Source organism: Diplotaxodon limnothrissa, linkage group LG18 (assembly GCF_057381915.1).
Source record: "Diplotaxodon limnothrissa isolate DT_005_m linkage group LG18, D_limnothrissa_male_GT1.1, whole genome shotgun sequence".
Lineage (NCBI taxonomy): Eukaryota > Metazoa > Chordata > Actinopteri > Cichliformes > Cichlidae > Diplotaxodon > Diplotaxodon limnothrissa.
This window is the reverse complement of record NC_140613.1, coordinates 8,675,601-8,701,070: the sequence shown is the minus strand read 5'-3', so window position 1 is coordinate 8,701,070 and position 25,470 is coordinate 8,675,601. Positions and strand designations below refer to the sequence as shown.

The 25,470-nt window shown below is 39.3% G+C and overlaps 1 protein-coding gene across 1 annotated transcript in view; it reads right to left on the bottom strand.

Annotated features, from left to right (window-relative positions):
• kirrel1b (kirre like nephrin family adhesion molecule 1b) overlaps positions 1–25,470 on the bottom strand; it is an 82,813-nt gene that overhangs the window by 9,188 nt on the left and 48,155 nt on the right. The window contains exons 2-10 of the mRNA XM_085377118.1: positions 21,103–21,252; positions 15,175–15,324; positions 13,548–13,705; positions 10,459–10,609; positions 8,990–9,095; positions 7,066–7,214; positions 4,692–4,819; positions 4,131–4,257; positions 1,970–2,070 (exon numbers count right to left, since the gene is read on the bottom strand). Of these exons, the coding sequence (XP_085233244.1) occupies positions 1,970–2,070; positions 4,131–4,257; positions 4,692–4,819; positions 7,066–7,214; positions 8,990–9,095; positions 10,459–10,609; positions 13,548–13,705; positions 15,175–15,324; positions 21,103–21,252 (1,220 nt within the window). The remainder of the gene's footprint in view (positions 1–1,969; positions 2,071–4,130; positions 4,258–4,691; positions 4,820–7,065; positions 7,215–8,989; positions 9,096–10,458; positions 10,610–13,547; positions 13,706–15,174; positions 15,325–21,102; positions 21,253–25,470) is intronic.

The window sequence follows — 25,470 nt, the reverse complement described above, 5'->3', positions numbered from 1 at the left end:
TACTTTGAAAAGGACTTAACTGAGCTTCGGGTGCACAGCCTGATTCTGGATGCTGATTGTCTTTATGTGAGGGTTTGAAATTTATGTGATTATGGTATTTCTAAGTCATACTGATGGTATTTCGTAAGAAAACTGAGTCAGTCTTTAGGAAAAATAGCCTGAAAGTGTTCATTTCACGAATCGCAGTCCTACATCTTTACAAAGTCACACCTGAGCTCAAAGGAAGACCTTTAACCCACACACAGCACTGGAGGAGGTGTGGGTTGTGTAATGCCTTACTCAAGGGTAACTGTATAAAAGCTGATACAAGATTCAAATCTTTCAGCAACACATTTCTGTAACCTTCCAATCAGGTGATAACCAGCTCTGAGTAATGATACATATGAGGGGGTCACAATATAATATCTGCATATGGATAATGTAGAATCTGTAGGAAAGGAGCACAGCATATGGTGACAGGTGGTGACTGGTTTCTATCTGTAGTCCACTTGAAGTACATGTGTTATTAACCAGTCATGTTTACGTTTAAATAAATGCACCATTTTATTTATATATTTACAATTTTGCTCTGAATTCACAAATAATGAATATCTCGATAGCTGTTATCAGGTTACTAGAGCCATCGGTCGGATATCCTGAAAACACTCACAGGCTCAAACTTTTAGCTGGTTAAGGCTAAGTAGGTAAACTACCATATGAATACTTCAAGGTGAATATATCATAAATAAATTAAATTTTTGCCAAAAGAAATCTATACCTACTTTTGTTTTTTTTTTCCTTAATTGCAGATCACTTTTTACTCCTGTGTTGAAAAATGAGTCTTACATCATAAGAAGAGGAAGGGATGATCAATACTTTGATTGATCCTGATATAACTAAACTACACCAAAGGTTGTAGACAGTGAAATAAATCTGAAACCAACACTTGGCTGTCTTTGTAATGTGATTGATTCCATCACTGTGAAACTTGTCATGTTTACAGTCGATTCCCAAAATAGAGGTACAAGCATCACTGCATCCCTGAAAGATGGTGGAGGATTCGGAGGAGATGATTCATTTAAAGACACTTCAACATTTCTTTTATAATTTCATTTTTTTTCTCCACATATTTGACTTTAAGAGAGCAGTAAACATGCATGTATGGTAGATATTGCAGGATTACACATTGATGTGAGCTTGGTCTTTTATTTGTAACAGCTAAAGACTTCCTGAAAGTTGACATATACACGTGCATCCACTGACTGAATGTATTTTTTCACTGGTGAAATAGTGGTAATTTGAGTGTCCTACAAAACCTGTGTGGTGACATTTAAAGGCTTGTAGAAACAGCTTTGTCAATAATAGAAAAATATGTCGTAGCTATTTTGTGATGGTGTGAGAGTTACAGCCAATTTCATACCTGCCTGTCATACACCAATTTGTTGTAAATTGTAAAAACTGCAGGCACGTTTAGCTGTGATTTATTACTTGGATCGTTTAATATGTTTTTGAACATTAAAGTCACAGTGATTTCCACTTTTTAATCACTTTTACTTTTCAATAAAAAGACTTAAAATGTGCAACTCACCGCAAGCCATTCAAACACAAAACCTTTACAAATACTTTAGTAACATGTAACGTGTGGCGTCAATCGAAGCTGAATCTAATCTACTGCACTCCAACATCTCACTGGATCACGCTGCACAGTTTAGTGTGTGTGTGTCCTCTTTCTTTTCAGCCAAACACTACAGCAGCTGTTTTTGATGAGTCACACCTTCCACCACAGAGGAGGAACAGATTGTTCTCCCGTAATCATTGGAGAACAGTCGCTTATGTCGGTCTGTGTGACACAGGCTGGTGAGAGAAAGTAAAAATCATTTTGTTTTCGGGGTGGACGAGGCGTTGCGATCACGATTCTGTGTGAGGCAGATGCAATCTGAAAAGGTCAAGCACCTCTGCAGAAGATTACAACTTCCAAGGATGGACTTACAATCTTATCAGGTGGAGGGGTGCTGGCGATGTAACATTTGATCTCCCCTCTCTCCCCTCTGACAGCGTACTGAACCGGATCACTGGAGATGATAGGGGGGCCTGAACGGGTGAGATAGCACAAGGCAAAGAGAGAGAGAGAGGGATACATGCACAGAGAGGAGGATTACTACAATGAAGAAAAACTGTCATTCATAAAAAAAAAATCATATTCATTTGTAGAATTAAGAGAGAACCCCAAAAAGCAAATGAGAAATTTTTTTTCTTATATAGTGTCTGCTATTAGAGGACATTGTTTGGCACAAATAATTGCTTTATTAAGGAAAGAAGAGGTGTATTCTCTAGTATTAATACATCCCATAGACAGTTCTTCAACCTCTATACCTCTATATTTCAGACTGCATTGATAATAGTGTTTCCTAACTCTGGCTATGTGCTCGAAGATTGTACACAAAGAGTTTTAAAAAAGGCCAAGAAAAGCTGAAAGATGCATTCAGAGCTTGGTCATGCAGAAAATCTGTGAAATGTCTGTTGCAGTTGGGTAATTTTAATGGTAACAACAACTCTGAGCAAGTTGCAGAAAGATTTTGCTGTTATCTACTGCTTTTCACAAAAACACTCTGAGCAAAGTCACTGAAAACCTGCTCGCTGCAATACTGTCACTCTCTATCACAGTGAATGAAAGACTGTTAACACAGCAACCGCACTGCAGTGCTCTCCTTTTCAGTAATGAAACCGGGCTAATAAAAGTAACACGCATGTAACGGCGCTTGCATAGCCCACCATCACTCTGTATGAGAAATAAAAATAAATCAGAGTGGAAAATAAAGTTAATGTGAGGAAAATATTTAAAGCTGCTTTTAGCACTGACCTCTGTATTGATTCACAAGTTGAAAATAACATCCAGTCATCTTATTTTCAATTGTCATGCATGGATTTAATTACTGTGTTTCTGGACTTGACTGCAGTGGTTTTAATCATCAGTTCGAGCTCTCGCAACTGAATCCAGCCGAGAAAAAATCTCTGCTGATCTGGTATTAAAAAAAATGATCACATTACTCCAGTGCTGGCAAATTTGCGCTGACTGCCTGTTAAATTCTCTATTGATTTTAAAATTTTATTAATTTCTTTAAAGAATTAAACGGCCTTGCTCTGAAGTATATCAAAGACCTATTAACACCATATATGTCTCTAAATTTCTGTAGATTGGAGAAAGAGGCTCTGCTGTTTTGTAAAAGGAGCGTTTGCCATTCGAGCTGCCCGTGGATGATAACTTTTTAGTGTCTTTCATCTCTCTCTGTTCTTTGTTATTTCTCTTTTCTGCCATTTTGTTGCTATTTTGAACTCATTTAGGTTATTTTTATGTAAATATTATATTTGTATTATAAAGCATATTTAAGTTGATTAAATGTATGACACATGCAATCGTCAGATAAAGTGTGATGCTGAACTATGAAACCAAAGCTGGTGTGCTATACAGTAACCGTGCTCTGCAGAAGTATAAATAGCTCCACTAAAACAATGCATCATGCTTTGCAGTGAGTCATGGGAACGAGGTGGATGGTACAAATACTTTACTGTGTTCACACTAAGTGTCTGATTAGTGAATGAGTGCCAAAATAATCACCAGATCATTAATAAAATGAAAAAAGCTTTTAGCTTTTCATTTGCAAGGACATGCCAGTGATTTTCTTTTCTTGTTTGATCAGGAACTTGGCTATTTAGTGAAGATTTAAGGGGCATTTGTGAACTCTCTTTTTATCACTGTGTTCTTGGTGAATCAGTTTTGATTTATTAAGTACCTGCTGGCCGCTCTGTGAGATTTTGAAATATTGGGTTTTGGCCTGTTCATGACTGAAAAATTAGCTGATTAGATCATTTGGGTCAGGCCGGAATAAATCAGGTCGGGTCGACAGGCCCATACAGTACTGTGCTCCATTCACTCAGTCTCTTCAGCTGTCAGAGCGATTCAGATAGATGCATGCTTACATTTAACACTAGATCAAATAAACACATCCTGCAGGTCTGTGTGGTTTCATTATGCCTTGTTTATTAAGAATTAGGGCTTTGCTTTGTGTAGGGAGATCTCTTTACAAATGTTGAGAGTTTTGCTAATATCGACACTTTAATTGATAATGCAGAGTAAGTGAAGATTAACTGACCGTTGACAGTGAGCGTAACCTCGGTCTCTCCCACGCCAATTCGGGGCACGATGGCCTTGCAGACATACTGGCCTGCATCAGCCTGGCTCACTGACTTCAGATGCAGTTGGTTGTTGTTGCTTAGCACCTGGACGTACACACACAGGTAGGGAAAAAAAACAGGCTGATGAAGAGGAAAAGAACAGAGATAAGCAGACTGGAGAGATGTTAAAAAAGGAGGTTGGAGGGAGGATTATCTATTTTTAATTCATATAGCATGTTGATTTACTTGGAGGGCACCATTAGTTTTTTTTCCCCTCAAGCTCTTTTTAACTTGTTAGCTAAAAATTAAAAATTTAAGATATGAAGATGGCTTTACAACTGAGCAAACATTAACAAAATCTAGGTCCTTAATATAGATGTGCTTATATATTATATGATTAGGACTACAACTACATTAGCTGTTCTCACTTTATAGTCTATATATTTCAGTAATTAATAAGTATTTATAGAAATAATACTTTAATCCATCATGAATGGGTGATCTTAGATTTAAGTTCAAAGGTAACAATGTCTTTTTACCATGCTGGAACCCTTTTTAGTCCAGGTGAGAGTGAGAGGAGGGTTTCCAGACCACTTGCAGTTCAGAGTGACGTCTGCGTCCACATCCACTGTAACCGGCCTGGGCTCCACTACCAGTATGGGGCCAACTGAAAGAAAATAGCAATCCGATCACCAAATGAGCAACAAAAGGGTTCCTACCAAAGTCAAAGTCAAATTTATTTACCGTATTTCCCGGACTACAAAGCGCACCTGAATATTAGCCGCACAAGCTAAAATCAGGGGAAAATCCTGTTTTGTACATACATTAGCCGCACCTGACCAAAAGCCGCAGGTGTTTCAATGTTGACTCATCATATGTAAGAGAATATGCACAAAGGGAATTGTCAGGAAAGAGATGGCTGTTTGGAGACACACCCCTTTTATTAATATTTTGAAAAACAAGTTATGGGTACATATTTGCACATGTGCTGTGCTTCATAAATGAGTAACAAATGTATTACATAACAATAACCTACAGCACACCAGAAAAATAGATTCGGACTACCTTTTAGGCTCAGGTGCAGTGACACGGCTTTAACAAGAAGAAAAGTCAGTCATTCACCACCATCTTCCTGCGCTCTAAAACCACCAAAGTCCTCTTCTCCAGTGTCGGATACGAACAGGATCAGGATGGCTTCGTCATCCACTCTCAGCTTCTTTCCTTCGTTGTCACTTTCAAAACCAAAGAAATCCTCATTGTCATTGTCAGTGTCAGAGTCGAACACCCTCTGAAGGGCCGTGGCGGTGTCCTCCTCTTCATCATGCAGCAGTCCAGCCCTTCGAAATCCGTTGGTGATCGTGGATGTTTTCACACTTTTCCACGCTGTCAGAATCCACCGGTAGAGTTGAGCACAACTTGCTTTTCGCAAGTTTATCGCCGCTCGTCATCCACGACTCCCGCTGAACGCGTAGCGCTACTTTGAAGTTTGTTTTTCGCGCTACTTGTACGGCACTATGTTGCCTGGCGGATGGACATGTGACCAACATACCACTCTTGAACCCCGATCCTTCCGCCAGGCAACGTAGTGCCGTACAACAGCGGAACAAACAAAACAAATCGTCTTACGATATCACAAAAATCATGGACAATCTATAGAAAAGCCGCACCTGACTAAAAGCCGCAGGGTTCAAAGCTTGTGCAAAAAGTAGCGGCTTATAGCCCGACAATTACGGTATATAGCTCCTTTCATACAAAGCAATTCAATGTGCTTTACAAAGACAAAAAGCAAAAAGCATTAGGGCAAAACAAAAATACAATAATTACACTTATATTTTATGTAAAAGGTACAAAAACAAAATAGTTTTTAATCCGAATTTCAAAAAACTAATAGATTCTGCACACCGAAGACCAGAAAAGCACTTTAAAGCCTATTTACACTGCTTTGGTAGTTTTTGCACAAATTTTAAAATTCCCTTTTTAGTCTTTAAGGTTTACAAGTCTACATGCCCTTGCATCAGACGGCCTCTGAAAATGCTATTGTTTTATGAACTGGGAATGCCCCGCAGAGTCTCCGGTTCTTCTCTTTTATCTGTTCCTCAAAGCAAAACAACAAACATGTAGTGATGCTTTCAGCCATTACACTTCAAGCCACAGCATTACAGGAAGGGCAGAAGGAGCCCATTAGTACTATTATTAATGGCAGTAGTAAAATTAGTAGTAGTAGGAGGAGTATTCACTTTTGCTGTTTTAATAGAATAAAGATTTTTATGTAAATGTATTGAAAATTTTAATTATTACATTTTTTTTGTCAAACTTATTATTTTAGCTATTTTTATGATTTTCAGCAGTCGTCTACACTTTATATTGTATAGAACACATTATATACAATATACAGTACTACAACAATATAAAGTTTATTATTGTGTTTCTCTTTATCATAAAGCATCTTGAGGTGGCTGTTGAGTTGATCTGGTGCTACATAAATAAAATTGAGTTGATTTTCATTTGATTCGTTTAAAAAAAACATGCGATTACAAAGAAGTTTTATTACAGCAGAATTCAGAATTCTGTTCATTTCACTATCATAAAGGAAGACATTTTTGTGCAACATTTTTCTCTTTTTCTCCTTTTTCACTGCAATCTTTTTATGAATATGTCCTTAACTATGAAGAACACATTGCTTCTTTCATATTTTGATTATTTACCTAATTCATTTAACTGTCTTGTTAAACTCAGTTTAAACCGAGAGAAAACGCAATAACAGCCTATTGGGAATTTACTCATTGCGCAATACACGAATGGTGTATGGTAACAATATAAATGCAGCATGTTTTTTTAGACAAATAAAGAGCACAAAGCGCATTCATGTCATCAGAATCCCACTCAGCTAAGAAGTGTTTGCACTCTACTCACAGTGCACGTCCACAAGGATGCTGACGTTAGTGCTTCCCACGGCGTTAAACACCTGACAGGACACGGGCTCGGTGAAGAATGAGTGATCTGCGGTGGTGACAAACACGCTTTCTCTGGCTCCCTCCAGCAGCACGCCACCTTTAGCCCACCTGACAGTGAGACACACAGCACAACACACAGTTCAACATGTTTCTAAGCGTTGTAAATCATTGTTATGTAGACCTCCCAGCGGGATATTTCAAAAGCATAATGGGTTTTTGAGGTTATCTAAATGTTAGATTTTCACCATAAGACAATGATTCTTTTTGTATTATCAATTAAGCTAACATTTACACGACTTTAATACGAAAACCTGAGGGAACGATTGCAAGAAATTTCTCTTCATTTCTGTTATCCGTGCTGTATCTTGCCAGATACCTGACTCAAAATCAAATAACCATATTGCACATCGTCCATTAGATGACATTTAATGTTCACTCAGTAGGCCTAGTGCCTAAGTACCTGGCAGTGTTCCCACACAGGGACCCTCTGTTGGAGTCTCAAACCTCAAATTACAACCATCGTGTTAAACTCCAGCATTTTGCAGTTTTAGTGCTTCAGTGCTGTCACTTACGATAAAAGTCAGCGTTTAGCTGTACAAATGTTCAGTACTGTTATCAATTCTGTTCTCTAAGCAGAAATTGCTATTCAGGAGCAACAGCAGGGAGAGGGTATGAGCTAGGGCTGGGCGATATGACCCAAAATTCATATCTCGATATTTTTTAGCTGGATGGCGATATAAGATATATATCTCGATATTTTTTTTAAGCCATAAAGTAAGAACAAAAATAGTTCTTAGTCAAAGCTGTGTCCCAGATGTCACACAGGCACTTTTATTAACATACAGCACAGATGTACATGAAAAATTACTCAAAATTAAATTATGAGCATTCATTAAATAATAATGCTCCATAAATAAAAGAAAACAAGGTTGTTTTTGTGCTAAACAAAGAGCTCACAATTGTGCAGTCAAAATGTAAACTAAAAGACGCTGAGCGTAATAACAAAGACAGACAGATTTCACAGCTGCTCTGTTCCCAAGTTTTACTGTGTGACTGATAGCCTGGAGTTTGAAATCCGCTTCATTACCACGTCTCTTACAGGTGCCATTTATGGTCCTTATACACACACAATACGGTAATATTACGTTGATGCACAGTACGTATCACTCCGCGAAGCTCCTCGGTAGCCGTAATGCGCCGACAATCTATCAAGCGGTGCAGCTCCGTAGCTTACCAAAGTCGTACTCAAACATTTTTGACAGATTGCTGAACGCCGTGTACCACATAAAATCGGTTCGCGGCCACCAAGCACAACCAGAATTCATACATAAGGCGCGCTATTAACTTTTGAGAGAATGAAAGGATTTTAGGGTTAGCGCTGTTAGCTCGTTAGCGCGGTTAGCTCGTTAGCATGTTTAGCTCGTTAGCACGTTGACGCCGTCCAGCCCCACGCATGGGGCGATGCGCAGTAACTCGTTAACGGAGATTTGCCGTGTCCGTCTTGTCGCTGCCTGCACGTGAAGCGATGGGGTAGGAGGGGGAGTTGTCTTCAGTGAAGGCGAGGCGGAGTAACGTTGCGTAGAGACAAAAGTGGACGAAAGAGAGGCAAACTTGCGGCTCCACAACTATAATTATAACGTAACATAGACTATATCGATATAAAGGATATTGTCACATCTTATATCTCGTATAAAAATATATCGATATGTTTTAAAAACTCGATATATCGCCCAGCTCTAGTATGAGCGCACTCACACAGATGAAAGAAAACATATTGGCTTTAAACATCTTATCTGCACTGCAGGACGAGCATCAAAAAGTTTCTCATAGCCTGAAGTGAACAAAAACCTATAAACACATATTTTAAAAAAACCCATCCAGACCTGTAGCCCATGATAGGAGGGTTGGCAGTGGCCTGGCAGGTAAAGGTAACCCTCTCTCCCTCAAGGACAGAGCGAGGCTCGATGGACAGGGTCACGGTGGGAGGGTCTACACAGGGAGAGATACACATTTGATATGTATTCTAAATGAACTTAACAATAATGTGAACATAAATTGTATTTATAAAATATGCATATAGCAGATGGCAATCCAGAAGTACCTTCAACCTTCATTCTTTTAAATGTTCAATGAGGGACACCTCCTATGGTTGCAAAAGGAACTCTGGTAGTAAAGAAAACTCTGGGTTCCCTTATTCCGAAACCTCAGTGAACACGTTCTGATTAGTTTTTTGTTCTCATTTGAAAGTTTCGGTCCTTAGTGAATATAAAAGTGTGCTCATTTTATATATTACAGTCCCCATTAATATCCAGAAGAACAATAAAGCAGATTATGACTTAGGGTGGGCCTAGCATGTGAAAGACAAGCAGCTACTGAAAGAGCAAGTTTCCCAGATCTGCCCTCTGCTTGAAATTTCTAAAATGCTGATGGAGAAAATGCTTAAAAAGCCAAAGCTTAAAAACACTGGACTCTGCAAATCAGAATTCACAGCGGTGCCTTTATCTTTTACATAGAGATCATGAGTGTGAATAATATAATGACTGCATACTATATGAACAAAAGTACTGGGCCACCTACATATTACAGCCTTGGAAATCTATGCTGTGAAGCGCACGGTGCACAGTTTTTGTGCTGATGTTGCATGAATGCCAGAGGAGGTTTGGAAACCTGCAGTTATTAAGTCAGCAGAGTTTTGGGAATGTGTCTGAGTTTCTATAGTTTCTAAATGCTTTGGAATAACTCATCTCACAGCTGATTTTGGAATATTTAGGACGAACAGTGGCATCCTATTACAGTGCTACACTTAATCTCAGTGAGCTCTTTAGAACAATCCATTCCTTCACAAATGTTTGTGAAAGGCAGGCTGCATGCCTAGGTGTTTGATTTTATACATCTGTGGATATGGGACTTTGATTCATATAACGTCGTTCAAGGAGAAACTTTGGTTACCTATAGACTTCTGCACTGATCCTATATCTTAAGTAAAACAGTTATTAAAGCTACTTTTTCCTTCTTGACAATAACTCCTATGTTCATCACCATAAAAACTTTCTGGCTCACCGGGTGATAAAGTACAGTAGATTCCTGAACTGCTTCGGGCCTCCAAATATGTGCTAAAACAACACAAATCAAGCTAAATCAATTTGGAAGACATCCAGATTTGAGAATGTATTGAACATTACTGACATGTATATTATTTTTTGCTGGTAATTACTTCAAGTTGGTGAGTGCTGGCACAGCTAATTAAAAATATTTACTGATTTTGCAGTCTGTCTGCAAAAAATACTCTCTGCTTCATCACCAGAGCATCTATGTGTGTTTAAAAGTCTTGCAGACAGGAAGAGTAACATACGGTGAACATTGAGGGTTAGGGTGGTTCGTTTCCCCATAGGTACAGCTGGATTGCTGGCCACACAGGTGAAATTGCTGCCACTGTCTGTGTCGACTGGTGTGATGGGCAGGTAGCTCCTGGTCGTAACCCTTTTCCTGTCTGGCAGCACTTCCTGTTTGACAAAGAAAAAGGCAGAGACAGGGCAAGCATTAGCAGGGGAGACGACAGGATAAGAGGAATTTAGGGAGAAGAGCCCACAGAGTAAGATCAAAGAAAAGATACACAGAGGAGAGGAAGGATGAAAAAAGGAGAAATAAAGGTAGAAAGTCAGGTGGGGGAAGGAAAGAGACACTGGTGAGTTACTAATGGAGCCATGAGAGATGAGAAATAATTGAACATAAATAGAAATCCATGGACAAAAATAGAAAAAAAAATATTAAGTATGTGAAGTTAAGAAGGAAAAGAAAGATGTAGGAGAAAAGAATTGATAGATGAATCAATAATGTAAACAGTCCTTAGTGGCAGTCATAAAAGAGACGCCATAAATCTTCTTCTGGCAAACATGAACATAAAATCCAGCTTTCTTGGAATGAGGAGGTGGCATTTTTTAAAACGCAGCCACCAAATCTGTCAAGAAACTGTGTACAGCTTTCAATGTAGTTTAAATGCGTGGTCAGTAACAGGGTAATATAAGAGCAGCATGTAATATGTATGAGCATGTGTGGGGGGCATAAAGCTGGCTGTGATGAGATGTAAAAACATCTGTGTTTGAGTGCGTGAGTCAGTGTTTGCTGCTGCATCTCTGTGCATATAAAAGCGCAAGTGTGCATATGCGAGCGAGTGTCTATGCGTGCGTGCACTTGCAGACCTGCTTTCATGTGTACAGGAGAATATGCGGGATGGCGAGGAATCTGAACATGGAAGAAATGTAACACTGCGACTGTGTGCAAGGTGTCACCAAATACATTTCCTGCCTGTATGTGTGTACAAAAGAAAATCTCTGGCAGTGGGTTAACCCTTTAAGACCTACCATAGAACCAAGTTCGCCAGAGCTTATATTATATTTTTACATGCTGTGGAGCCATTTTTGGGAGCATTTCAAGTTGCTATACATCAATACAACCATTATAGCCCAAACTTTAATAATATGTCTGCATTAGGTGCATAGTAATTACATAAATTGCAAAAAAGTGCAATAAACTACAAAAAAATTGAAAATCGTTTTTGTTTTTTTAACATATATTTCTAGTTAGAGAAATTTAAGAGGCTTATCCCTCAAAACTGTAAATACAAAAAAGTTACACAAACTAGTTTCCCACCACAGGAAATTTATTTTGAGTGTCTTCATAGTTTTATTTTTGAAATACACCAATTTTTATATACTGCAGGAAAAACGAAAATAAATATTATAGTGCAAATTTGCAAAATAACAGCATATGCATCAAAATAAACTATTTCCAGCAGTGCAATATGAGTCTTAAGCATCCCAGAAACGACACAGAAAGTCATAAAGTCAAACATAACTTTTTAAAACACATAACAAGTAAAACACAAGCTCATAAGGCCCCGATCGTAAAAAAACTACATTTCCGCAAAATGACGTCACTTCCGGTTTCGGGCAGGTCATGCGGTCATGTGATAGTTCGCGCTGATGGACGTAGGAAGTGTTACAAACAGCTGATGGATCGGCGAAGCGTGTTTCTGGAATATCATGTTTTTGTTGCTGCAAGTGATTTTTATGCAGTTTTTGCAAAGCTATATGTGGAAGGAAACTGTGACCTAGGACAAGCTGATGGCATAAGATGTAAGTACAACTCCTCCAGTTTCATATGCAAAAAAAATTATTGCGCTAGCTTACTTGGTTGCAGAGCTACCGGGATTTAAAAATAGTTACGCAAAACAGAGCGTGCCCGCTCCGATCGGCTGTAAAGGGTTAATAAAACATGTCTTGGATCTTTGTGTCTTTTAAGTTGTGTCACGACTGTAAAGCGAGGAATGCAAGAGATGTCTGGAAAGCATGTGTTCTGCTTCCGGGTAGAAGGCATGGCTGACACTCGCAATATAAAGTCTACTGAAGTAAGAGTGTAATTAAACACATGTGTTGAGTAGGTGTGCAAGTGCGACAGTATTTTTTTTTCTAATACAAAAATTACGAAATACCACAAGTACATCTACTTAACCACTAATTTTAATTAGCTGCCCCTGCAGACTCGCTTTAGTGCATCAACTGAATTGTTAAAACACATAAAAATAGAGTCTGTGATATTTTCTAAGACTCACTATGGATGAATGAAGCAATGCATAGCAGCCCAAAGAGGGAAATGCGATGTGCTCTTAGTTTGTTTGTTCTAGTATTAGTTGTTTTTTTACACATTAACAATTTCATCTGCTCAGCAGCAACATGCTGTGTTAACACTGCACATTTTGATGTCTCTCTACAGCTGACAAAGAGCAGGAAATTTAAGACTGAAAGTTTGTCGTGTCCTCTTTTAGCGAGTTTCATGGTTTAATTTTCATTTCAAAATGTAAGAACTTTGCTCTAACTGTGGCTTTCTCAGTGTGAGGGGAAACAGACTTACTGAAATGTCTTTGATTTAGCAAAGACATTTCAGTAATGTTTCTGCACCTTTATTGCTGCTACTATAGCCAAAAAAGCCCATTGAAAGTTTCTGTCTGTTGATTTGTAGGTTAAAATCTGTAACCATTAATCATTTCTTAATAAATATGGTGAGTGTATTGTTGACTAAATAGTAAGGAGCGCTTTGTGTGAAATACTAATGATCGGCACACTATTTCTTGACTGGAGGACTTCTGGGAAGCCGCCTGGCCCGAGGTGTGCATACTGTATTTACCCGTCATAACAAGCCTCCAGCAAAAAAAAAAAGCATAAAAACAAATAAACAGACAGAGTGGATTATATTACAAAGATTGCATTGTTCTACAGTTTGTATTACATAGTCTTACAGCGACAAGTGAACTCATGATCATCAAAATCATCATTATGTGAGCTTTACAAACTCCCCTTGGAAAAACACACACACACACACACACACACACACACACGTGTGGCTGCTATTATCTGCATGTGTGCATGGGTGTGTATGAGTCACCGTGGAGTGGTAGGCCCCCTCCGCAGGAAGGCCATTCTTGGTCCACTGGATGTGTGCCGCAGGCTTGGCCCCACGAGTCACACAGGTCAGGTTGTGTGAAGTACCAGCCATCAGCAAGAGCTCAGGGGATCCCTCGACCACTGGGTCCTCAGGTGGGACTGAAGGGGTGATATGCAAATTCATATTTTAAAATGACACATTTATGTAAGTGTGAACACATAAATAAAGAAAAAAACTTTACATATACATATAGTAAACCATAAAAACACATAATACTGTAAAAAAAACTTTCATACATATCAAAAGACTAGAGGCATGATTTTCATGTGTTTCTTTTTTAGGTATTAATGTCCTATTTAACACAATTAGCTTCTTGGTTAAGCTAACCGTTTAAAGGAGTTGTTCACCCTCAACTAAATGTACATATTTTCCTCATGCATTTCCTCTCCTGTTTAATCTACTGCTTTTTTATGGTTTGAGTTGCCCAGTTCTGGAGATACTAGCTTCACCCAAGTGCCAAAAACAAGCAAACAAACTAAAAATCAGCAGCGATGTCTCTCTCCAGAAAGCATGATCCAGTTACTCATAAAAAAAATCCACAATTTTGTTGTGAGCTGTTTCATAGGAGCTATTTTCTTACCTCTGTCTGCATCCGCCCACCAAAGGAAGGATGCAGCTAGCTAGCTCAGTTAAGGAGGTCGTCTTTAATGTTTACACCCTGTCACACTGTCACTAGAATGAGTTTCTCATCACGAGTAGATGCACGCTACCTTCTGCACAGAGGTATGGTTATTGCATGTAGTTTGGTAGAATAAAATTAGACCTGCATAAAACTTCTAACTGGTTTGTCGCCTTGCTTGGTTATATTTAAGGGAAAGCAACTTCTCTATAGCCAATATCTCTAAAAACGGGCAATTTACCCCAAAACTATCTAAATGGACTAACAGCACAGCACAATGTGAAAATACATACACATTGGGTGAAGTATTTGGCAAAGGTTAAGATGTCCCAGGTTATCAATCAGATTGGCAGCACTATGTGATTGTAAGTAACACCTATTTTCTTAATTATTTACTTTATCATTTACCAAACCTTCTAAATCTTGGTAAGCAAAAAATAGAAATGCTGGTTGCCTAACCTGCAAGTATACAGCTGCAAAAGTCTTTCTTAGTTTGAATTCTTGTGCGTTCATAAAACCAGCACACTGCAGGGACATTTTGAAGCTAATAGGTGAGACCTATGCGTTGGTTAATTTGTTTTCATGCAATATTTTGTGTATTAGTGCAAGCTGAACTGAGAATTTTTTTCTGTCAGACATCTTCCTGAAAGGGTTTGGGTAGTGGCAGCTCAGTTGTTTTTAAAGCTACAAAATCTCAAACAGCACATTTGGGATTATAACAAAAGCAAGCTGGCACAGAGGCTTTGTAGAAAGAACAATTTCTGCAATTTCCACTTAAATGTTAAGGATGTGGGAGATTTATATCCTTATGACAAGGTTGGTTTAATGAAAGCAAAAAGGAAACCCAGTACTGAGAGGATTCAATGCATAATTACTTAACTAGTTTGAGGAAAATCAGAAAAATGCACCAGGAGAAGACCCCTGTATCAGTAGCAGCAGGGTACTTACTGAGTACATTGAGCTTAGCCCTCCTGGAGCGCAAGGCGGCCTCTGTGGCCTGACACTCATAGAGAGAGTCATCAGAAAGCTCGGCGTTGGAGATCTCCAAGTTGTACTGGCCGATGTCGAGAGAACGCAGGATACGATACCTGGGCCACGCTGTTGAACAAACCAAGAAAACTTTCAGTTAGAGAGCATATAACTCACACTGTGACTCATTTACTTCGGTCTGTTTTTATTACAGTCACATACTTTTTCATACATAGTGAGCCAACTTCAAGGGAAGACTGATTGTTCTGAAATGATTGTTGGAGTGCAGGAAGAGACATTAAATGCTTCAATTACAGACACGAGTCATCACAGCAATACTGGATTCACTGAATGATGTGTATCTGCTGTTTCTGAGGAGGAAAGTATATATATTTTTAGAAATACTCTGTGATGATTTCCTGTTGTGAAATATTTTGTTTCCACGTCACTTAGAAGAAAACAAGCTGGTATTCGTCACATTTACCCTTTCTTGTGAAATTGTATGTTAAAAGTTGTTGTTAAGCTATCCAAAATCTGAAATTACTAAAAAAGTTTAGTCTGTGCTACAAGTAATAAAATAATAAAAAGAAATGTTGCTAATTTAAAGGTGGCATTCATCTGAATTCAGTAATATTCCTAGATAGATAGTAGGCCTTTCTATCTAGTCTCTTATTTTCTGAAAAGACATGTCACTCTTGAATTTTTTAGGTGATGTTTTGTAGACTGTAGACAAATGTCATTCACCTGTTTTGTCGGGGGGTTGCAGTCAAAAGCTTAAACGTTATGACTATAAATTAAAACTCTGTGTGTGTCTGTAACAGAACATGTGTCACAAAAAACACAGTTTCTCAGTAATATTGGTGAATTAACCATTTAAACTGTAGTTCCTTGAGGTACTTGTCATGCCTTTTATATAAAGACCAGAAACGAAAACCCAAAAACCTCTTCTCCATCTTCTCTCATTCAGTTTTTAATATTATTTCTGTCCTTTGTGTAACTGTGCAACAGAGGACTCAGACCTGATTTGTTCACAGGATAAAGCAAATGTAAAAGCTATTTTGAAATGGATAAATGCTGAACCCCGATTGTTTTACATCCATCACAGGCAGAGAACAGAGAGCAAGGCGACACGTATTTATGGGAAAGTGTCAAAGCTTTTTATCATAATACACAGATGACATGATTTATTGAAGACCTTTTTTCATTAACCACAGCATCTGGAGATCACAATGATATGATATGCCATCTACACAAACAACACAAGGGGGGTAATGAATGCACGAGGACACACGCATAACGGCAGTATAGTAACACAGTTAGCGATAAACAGCTAAATGGTTTTTGTACTAACACTGATCAAACGTGGCCACATATTCAATAACGCCACATCAATTCCTGCAGAATTACGGACTGAGCTGTTCCAATTACAGCACCCTCTTTTTCTCTCTTTGAACCCTCAACTCGCAGACAAAGACATAATTGAGCGTGACATCCCACTAGGGGGCACTCATTGATCCTCCGTGCCCAATCCTAACATGACATCATGGATTCAGATGGCAAAGGCAGGCAAGCAGGCAGGCAGTTGGGGTGCAAGGAGGAAGAAGGAGGTTGGGTGGAGGGGGACAAAAGTATTAGTGGAGATTACATCATCCACTCCAGCACCTCGCAGCATAGCAACCACAGAGGTGAAAGCACCCTGGGGAGAAGGAGAAGAAGGAGGAGGAGGAGGAGAGGAGGAGGTCTAGGATGAACAATAAACTGCCACCACTTATGCCTGCAGGTAGTGAGAAGATGCATGTGTGTTTTGGGTATTTACGTAAACATGATCCACACATGTAGGTGGCTTTACACTGATCATATATTAACTGGATTTAAATTTTATTTATCTGACATTTTACAGGCGCAGCCAGGTGATGTCTAGAAGCTGTTTTGGTCTGTGAATGAACGCAGATCTCCTGCGTATGTGTGGGTGAGCTAACTGCAGGTGAGAATTGCACTGCACAATCTGTACGCCTACACTGTCATCCACAGCTGTATGTAATCATACAGGGCGCATAATAACAACCACTTATACATCATACAGCCAACATCTGCACCTTAATGGATCACCAATGAATTAATAATCTTTGTTGGTGCAAGTGTTTGCAACTTGCAGACTTCATGACATGGCTTCAAGTTCAGGTTATGAGATGAGCAAAAGGCTGAGTGACCGTATGTCATGGCGGGAAGAATGGCAGCCGACGACTAAGCATAAAAGATGGACAGAAGGCGATGATAGATGGTTGAGAAGCAGGAAAAGAGACAAAGAGGACAACATGTTTATCAAATGTGTTTGTCAGCAGGTCCACGCTGTAAAAGGCTACGAGGACAAAGAGAGCATTACCAACAACAAAATGAGAGCGGGAGGAGGAAGGGACGGCGATGGGACCGACAGAGAGGAGAGTGAAGAAATAAAAAGCAATAGAGGGGATCTGGGAAGCCAGCAAGTGATGGTGAAGCTGTAGTTTTAAAGATGAAGGAGCAGGAAATAAAGACAGTGTGAGGGAGAAAGAGAGAGCGAGAGGAGGCGAGAGAGAAGTGCAGACCTCTACTGAACCTGTGAATTAAATTGAGTTGAACACAAGATTCGCATCACATGTCAGATTATCACTTGTGTGACTGTGTGTATGTGTGTGTTTTGTGTCAGTGTGTGTGGGCGGTGTGTGCGTGTCTGTGTGGGTGGATGGGTATGTGGTGTTTTTTGCGTGCTATACAGCATGTAGCGTTCTTTGTAGATGAATTTACAGTGTTATGAGAAATGTGATGGGTGGTTTAGAGCTGAAAGTCTGTGAGTGCTAATGTGATATTTGTAAGTGCTAATACAGAAGTTTTTCTCTTACATTTTGTGAGAAGATGAAATTGCACATTACAGCCAAAAAAAGGCAACATTTTCATGTATAAATAAAAGCTTTCCTAACTATTTATCAATAAATTGTTTAAAATAGCTTGAATGGCAGAATGAATGAAAGCTGTGTAGTTAGTTTTTCTTCCATCTATCCTTTTTCTGTGGATTATGCAGAGTTGGATCAAGGTGGTTGTAGGCTTAGCAGGTAAATTCTAATGTTTCTCTCCTTAAAAACATTTTTCAACCCCTACTGAAGGATTCGGATGTGTCCACAGGTCAGATGAGTTGTATCTTCTGTCTTGGGTCTACCCTTTGTATCACAGGGTCACATACCAGATGGAAAATCAGCTGTGAAAGCATCAGCTGTGAAAGCATCCAGTCAAAGTTGCTAGAATGGTATTAAAATCCTGGGACCGGCTCAACTCGATCCCTTCGCAAAGGAGAACCAAGTCCTCTCAGAGACCCCTCGGTATTTTCAAATATTTCACATTGCATCTAAGAACCTCAGCAGCCTATATTCTTTCAGTCACTACCCAAAACTTGACCCTAGGTGAGGAGACTGACTGGTTAATAGAAAGCTTCACCTTCCAGTTCAACCCCCTTTCCACCAAAGTGCTCTGGTACCATTTTTGTGAAATACTGATCCCTTGATACTTCAGTTGACACATGTATAAAACACATGTAAACTGGAAGAACAATTTTTCCATCACACCTCAGTAACTCTTCCAGCATGAAGAGTTAGTCTAATGTGGTATGGCAGGAGTGAAGCAGGATTAATCCTTAGTCCAGAGTTCAACAGCCAATCAGAACCTCCCTTTGAGCACCATATATGAGCTTAGCCATGGGATGCTGAGCAATTACCTTACAAATTATAGCAGACTCCCTTATTCTGGTATCCTGTTGTACAGACGCTGTCCCCGAGCTCCACACGACATGAAAATGCATCTTCGCCTAGACGGTTTAACAAAGTCCGGAGCTTTCAGACTCTTGTGGAGAATTTAAGAGCTCCTTCACTACTTCTGAAGTTTTGCCTCCTCCACAGAGGATGTGTTAGTGGGATTCAAGAGTTTCTGAAAGTGCTCTTTCCACAGCAAAACAATATCCTCAGCGTGGATTACTGCTAAGCATAGCCTGGGCTAAGACTTGCTTTCCTTTTGCTGAGTAGTCTGAAGGTTTGTCAGAACTTCCCTGGATCAGCTGAAAGTTCTTCTCCACAGACTCCTTCACTCGTCCTGCATTTAAATTTTGGATACACAATCACCACAGCTACAGCACTTTAGACCTGCTGGTATGGTCTGATACATCTTCCAGGCTAACTAGTAGAGATCAGTAATACTACAGACTGCTTAGACCTTATATTTTACACTGCAAGGGTATATTTGCAATACTCCCAAAAGTCTATTCATTTAACATAACATGTGAGTTTGAGAAACTCAAAAATCATAATCACAGAATATTTTTTTTAAACTTATGAAAGTGTCAAAGGTATTTCTTAATTTTTGACACTTGAAAGTTGTCTTACTGCTGAAGCTAACGCATTTCAGTAGGTGCAACTTTACCTTGAAGACACCTTTCGCAATTTCATTATGGCTAAGTGAGCAGTTGGCGAGGTTTCGCAGTCAGCGTTTTCCATAAAAAACTATCTGTGATCACAGCAATCTGCTATAGCGGCAAAAGCAACAAGGATTTTTGTGCAGCACCGAACACGTGTTTATCAGGTATGTTTTTCCATCGACAGCAAAACAACTTTCCACAACGACCAGCTGATTGGGAATACACGTTTTTCCGAAGCTGCCTGTGTTTACCAAGGAGTCTCTGATTGGTCTGTAGTCTGGGGATTTTAGCGATCAATTTCACCGTAACTGCTAGCAAATGACCAGGGAAAAATCATTTTTCACGAGTAGCTAGTGATTTCAAGCCAGTTACCAATTGGTTTGTAGGGATGTATAACTGCAGCCTTAAACAATAAACAATTGATTTCCAATAACTTGAATTGGGTAAGCAGTTAAGAATATGGGTGGATGGAGAAGAGCTTTCATGGACTGTTAGTTAGAATGGAGGTTTTTTAGAAATCATCAGTTTCTTTTTTCTACATGCTGTTTTTTTTCTATACTTCTCAAAAAAGTAATCATCTTATTTGCATTTTTATTTATGTGTTTGTATATTATGTATAATTGTATAGTTCTCTTTCTTTCCAACACTTTCATTTGTATAAATCAATAATGCACAGCCGATGAAGGTGAAAAGATATGGTAGTTACCTGATTATTGTGTTATATGGATGTTAAATCTGAATACTTGATATGCTGCGCATTCTTAATTCTATTTCAGTGAGCCTATCAGCTCATTTTCTTCCCTTTTATTTTACCTGAAAGTTATCCTGGACAGAGGTCTATAAGCAGCCTTATTCATAAGCAATGCGAGCATTCAGTAAGCCACAGTGGTCAAAAGCTTGTTTGCATATTTTGAAGAAAATCAAGATGAGGTTAGCTGAGAATGACATTTTTTGCTTTTCTTATTCTTCTCCTGGCCTCTCATTCTTTGATTTTGCATTTCTGAGTTTCGTCTGATTATTCCACGTATACAGAAAAAAAAAAACTGGGTGTCTGTTGTGGCTTTGACCCTTTGACTCTCACTTTTCACTGCTTGTGATGTTTCCTCATCTTTAAAATGAAGTATATTCTACTGTTGCACTCATAGTAAGTCATTCTGGATGTGTGTGTCGGCTTAAAATGTAAATGTGAATGTGCGTCTGCTTTTGTCAGCAGTGTGAGGGATTTTCTCTAATTCAGCATGATATACAGGACTCCTTTTTGCCCAGATTGTCACTCACACACTCTTAACTCTCTCTCGCATGGTACAGTGTTCATTTCCTTAATGTTAAAAAACCCCTACACTTTTCAACCATAATAGCTTTTGTCAGGGTTCTTACACTCCAAACTGAACCAAAACCGTAGCTGAGTTATTCCCCTTCTTCACTTCACTTTGATCTCTGCAGCTGGGTGAAGCTGCATTTTTTTTTACCTCGAAGACCCTCTCCAATGCCGAGTGCCAGGCCGTCCTTGGTCCACTGGACGATGCCGCTGTAGTTGAAGACGACACAGGACAGCACCACCCGTTCTCCCAGCACCACCGACTGGTCCGCAGGCTCTTGGGAGAAACGAACGCACCACACTGCAACAGAAGGACAGAGAGGGGGATCAATTTTTTAGTTCCTTTCACTGTGACCTGGCCATGAGCTGGCATTTTTATTGCACTGTATCGAGCTACACAGTCCCTCTCTGGTCTTATTGACTTCTGTTTGTCCATATGGAGGTTGCTGGGTAATTTGTTGTGTGCTTTTATTGAATATAGGGTGTTTTTATTGTTTCTTTTATTATGTGTTTTTACTATGAGTGTATTTTAATATGAACCCGGTTTGAGTGAAATTTCTCTTACAGGAATAAACATGAACTCCATGCATATATAGTGTTCATTATTATTATTGTCTTTTTAGCTGGTCAAGAGTCCATTGCTTGAATTCTGTATATTTTTCATTCCTCCGTGTCTTTTCTCTCTGTTTTGTCTCTTTGCCTCCTTTTTAAGGTTTTCCCTGGTCTGAACTGAGGCTTCTGTGCAAAAGTGTGTGTGTACATGCATGGATGTGTAAGCGAACACTTGTGTAGCAAGAACATCATTGCAAGCTGTTATACAGCCTGCTCTTTTTCATCACACACAGTACAAAGGATTTTGCTTACACACACACACACATTTCCTGCAGCAAAATAAGCCTTTTGGCTATCGCAGTGCCACTAAAATACACAGATAGAAAACTACAAGTGTAGCGCAGGCATACATTAACGCACTCGCTTAAAGAGAGAGTGTCAGGTGAGGAGGCGAGGCACTCACCCGGCGCTATTTTCAGCCGTTTGCATCATCAGCTAAAATTGTTTCATATTCTGGAGAAAGTCTTGCAAGAAGGCACGTTAATTAAGGCAGAGAGAGAGAGGGAGACTGCGCTGCCTTAGATGACACATGCACACGAACGTGCACGAGCACACATATACAAACACACTGAAACTTACAGAGACAGAAGCTTTTTCACACATGCAACAACCAATTTATGCAGTTGTGCACAAACGCACTATATCACTAACACAAATGCAGTTGCATACTCAGTCTGTGGAAGTGTGTATATGTGTGCACTTGCACACATATACACACTTCCACAGAGTTTGCGTCTGTCTTCCCGTGGGCTATTCTGTTCTTGGATCATGGTTAAAACAATCCTATTAGCTAATTAAGGCAAAACTGGTTAATAAAGCGAGCCCTGGCTCTGAGGGACACATCTCAGTGGGATTCAACCACAAAGGTGCAAACAACAGGGCGATTTACTGATTTGTCAGGAGGATTACATGACTTGTCATGTTATTTGTGTGGAAGGCTTGTCTAATGAAGGCAGGACATTTTAAAACTTCACAAGAAGAGCTTTGATGTTTCGTCAACTTTCCTTTTGAATGCTGATTCAAGAAGACAACTGTGGCGACTGTGAGCTGATAGCTGTGTAATTTATTTTGAAGTTTAAGGGAAAAACTGCCTTAACACACTTCACCGTTCTTAGTGGCTGTTGCTTGGTTGTGCTTTTTGTTGAGATATTATTTCCAGAAGGGACAGTTTTTCCAATTAGTTCAAATGTTTAAACAACCTGTTAGGTTTTGTGTTCACTCTTATTTTGCTTCAAGTTATAGAAACCCCAAGGGAGGTCAGGTTATTAATTTTCATCAGAGTTTAAAATCTCATCCTCAGACTTTTTAATTCTCCTTTAAGCTTTTGGCTCTTATGACATGTTTAAATAGCAAACATTTAACAGCGTGTATCACCTTTTTAGTTTGTTTTGTCTCTTTTTTCCTGTATACTGTATTTCTTCTTAATTAATGTAAAACATTTTGTAATCATAGTTGTAGAGTGCTGCGAGTCATGTACTTCTGTATTCAGTAGTTTCAAATAAAGGCAAACTGTTCATAAAACGCTGGCATTTTTAGGCAGAATGTGGAAAAAAAACCTTTAATTAGTTCAGTCATTAGTTAAAATCCAAGCAGCTTTCGACTTTCAGCCCCTAAAATTCTCATTAATCTACTGGGGAAGATACAATGACGCCCTTAGATTTCTGCACAATCAATCAAAATGCAACACACAGAATATGGAAGCTGTGCTGCATTTTCAGTGCATGGTACAACTCGACCACACTCTTGTTATCACTCACTGTGCACACATGGATCACTCAGAGTTCAACACAAGTTCAGCACATCTTGTAAGGTTGCCAAAAGGGATAGTAAAAAAGAACATACAGGAAAGCAGTCGCTCCAGCACAAAGAAAAGAAAAAATATATATGTGTGTGCGTGCAAGGAGTCATGCAGTATCACATACACTACATAACAGAAGATTAAGAGTTTGTTTAAAAGTTTGTTTACTTTTACTGCATATTATTAGAACGGTGAGATAAAACAATATTTTAGCACACGGGTCAATAAAATAATTAAATCATATCTACTTTTATATACAGTATGATTTATTACATTAATATAGAATGTTAATGGATTTTATTTCTTCTGATATGTTAAACAACCCTGGCACAGAGGCAAAAATATCCATTCTAATGTTAGTTCTTGCAAGCCATATGTAAATATTCTTAAACAACTGCTGCAAGCCACCCAGAGACCCACCTTGACTCCATCTCCTAATTTTCATGTTATAGCTAATCTAATCCATGTTGCTCTTGCCTTTTTCTGTACTTGGGGTCTTATCGCTGCTCTCTCTCTGTCTTTTTCCTTTTTCCTTGTGTGAAGATGTATTCCACCAAGTAAAAATGAATGAAAAGGAAAACAGCAATCTTCTTTGTCTATAGTTCTCCTGATTGAAACACATTTTTTCACACCTGGTCTTTGAAAAACAGGTGATAATGTTCCCCGGCTGTAAAAATGTGCATTCTTAGGTCTTTAATCTTAAAAAGTGAAAGTCAAACAGAATACCTTAAAATAAAACTACGAACGTGGGAGCTGCTTCTCTCCCTGAGTGGAAAAAGGAGGAGCTGCTGGGTTGTGCCTGCTAACTTGAGTGATTTACATGTGGGTCATGTTATGCATGATTTATGCAAAATTAACAGCTATTATGAGCAAAGGCCCTCATCTTCGTGTATAACTCTGTACAGAACAACACATGTTCTCACGGGACTGGCTGTGATGTGTTTAATCTGTGTGTAACTGTGTAGGGGAGCGAAAGAGAGGAGTAGTGACAGAAAGATATGAAGGAGGAGACAACAAACATTTCTGTTTGTGTGCTGTGAAATGCATGAATGTGTGGGTATGACTGCGTGGGTATACACTGATCAGCCACAACATTAAAACCACCTGTATGATGTTGTGCAGTCTGTTACCAGCACAGTTCTGATCAGTCAGGGCAATAACTTAAGACCTCAAGGACTGTCAGTGTCTATAGCGGAAAGTTAGCAGTGGATCCTGCAGCGTTTGAATTGCAGTGTGCATTTGTGGTTTTTGTTTTGGAGGCTTGGTTAATACCTTTAATATCTGTGCTCCAGAGCAGCATTTGCATTGAGGCTGGGCACAACGTTGTGTTGGAAGAGGCCAGAACCACTGGCCAGTGCAATCACAGGAAGGGTTTTTGCTCGCAACAATGCCAGTGGTAGGTAACACATGTCAGTATTTTATCCAATTGTATTCAAGGAATCTCACAGTTTAATGCCGAACATTAGATTTTAACTTCACCCGTCAGTGGGTTTAAAGTTGTGGCTGCCTGGAGTAGATTTGTGTGCATATTTGGGATTGAATACGTGTGTCTGCAGTTTGTCAGCTTGAAGCAGGGATTCAGATCAGAGAAGTGAGAGCTGTACAGACAGAGAACAGAGATGTAATTAACCCTACGGGATACCCCACCAACCCGCTGCCTCCACCAGCATACACACACCTCTGTCTCTCTCCCCTTTAACATTTTCTCCATTTTCAAACTCCCCGTGTATTCCTTTTCACATGTGGTCAGTTTCTCTACATTTATATTTGCTTTGTGTGTTGCTCTTTTTTTTAGCCTCTCTACATTTTCCTCAAATCACTTTTTCTTTTTTCTTGTTAGGGTTTCCAAGTTCATCCTGTTTAACTTTGACTAGCCCACCTCTTTTAATACAGTCTGACTCTTTCCGTCCTCGTTTCCTCTCCTTCTTTGTGTATTTTTTTCAATGCAGCAATGCACAATTTTTATAGCTTCTTCAATCCCGCTCTCTTTTGTTCTTTGGACCCAGCTCGTTGTTTCTCCACCTCCCTCCATCTTCTCTCTTTCCTCTCCCGCTTCACTTCACTACCCCTCTAGTACTCCAGTATTTCCCTCATTATCTCTCTGTATCT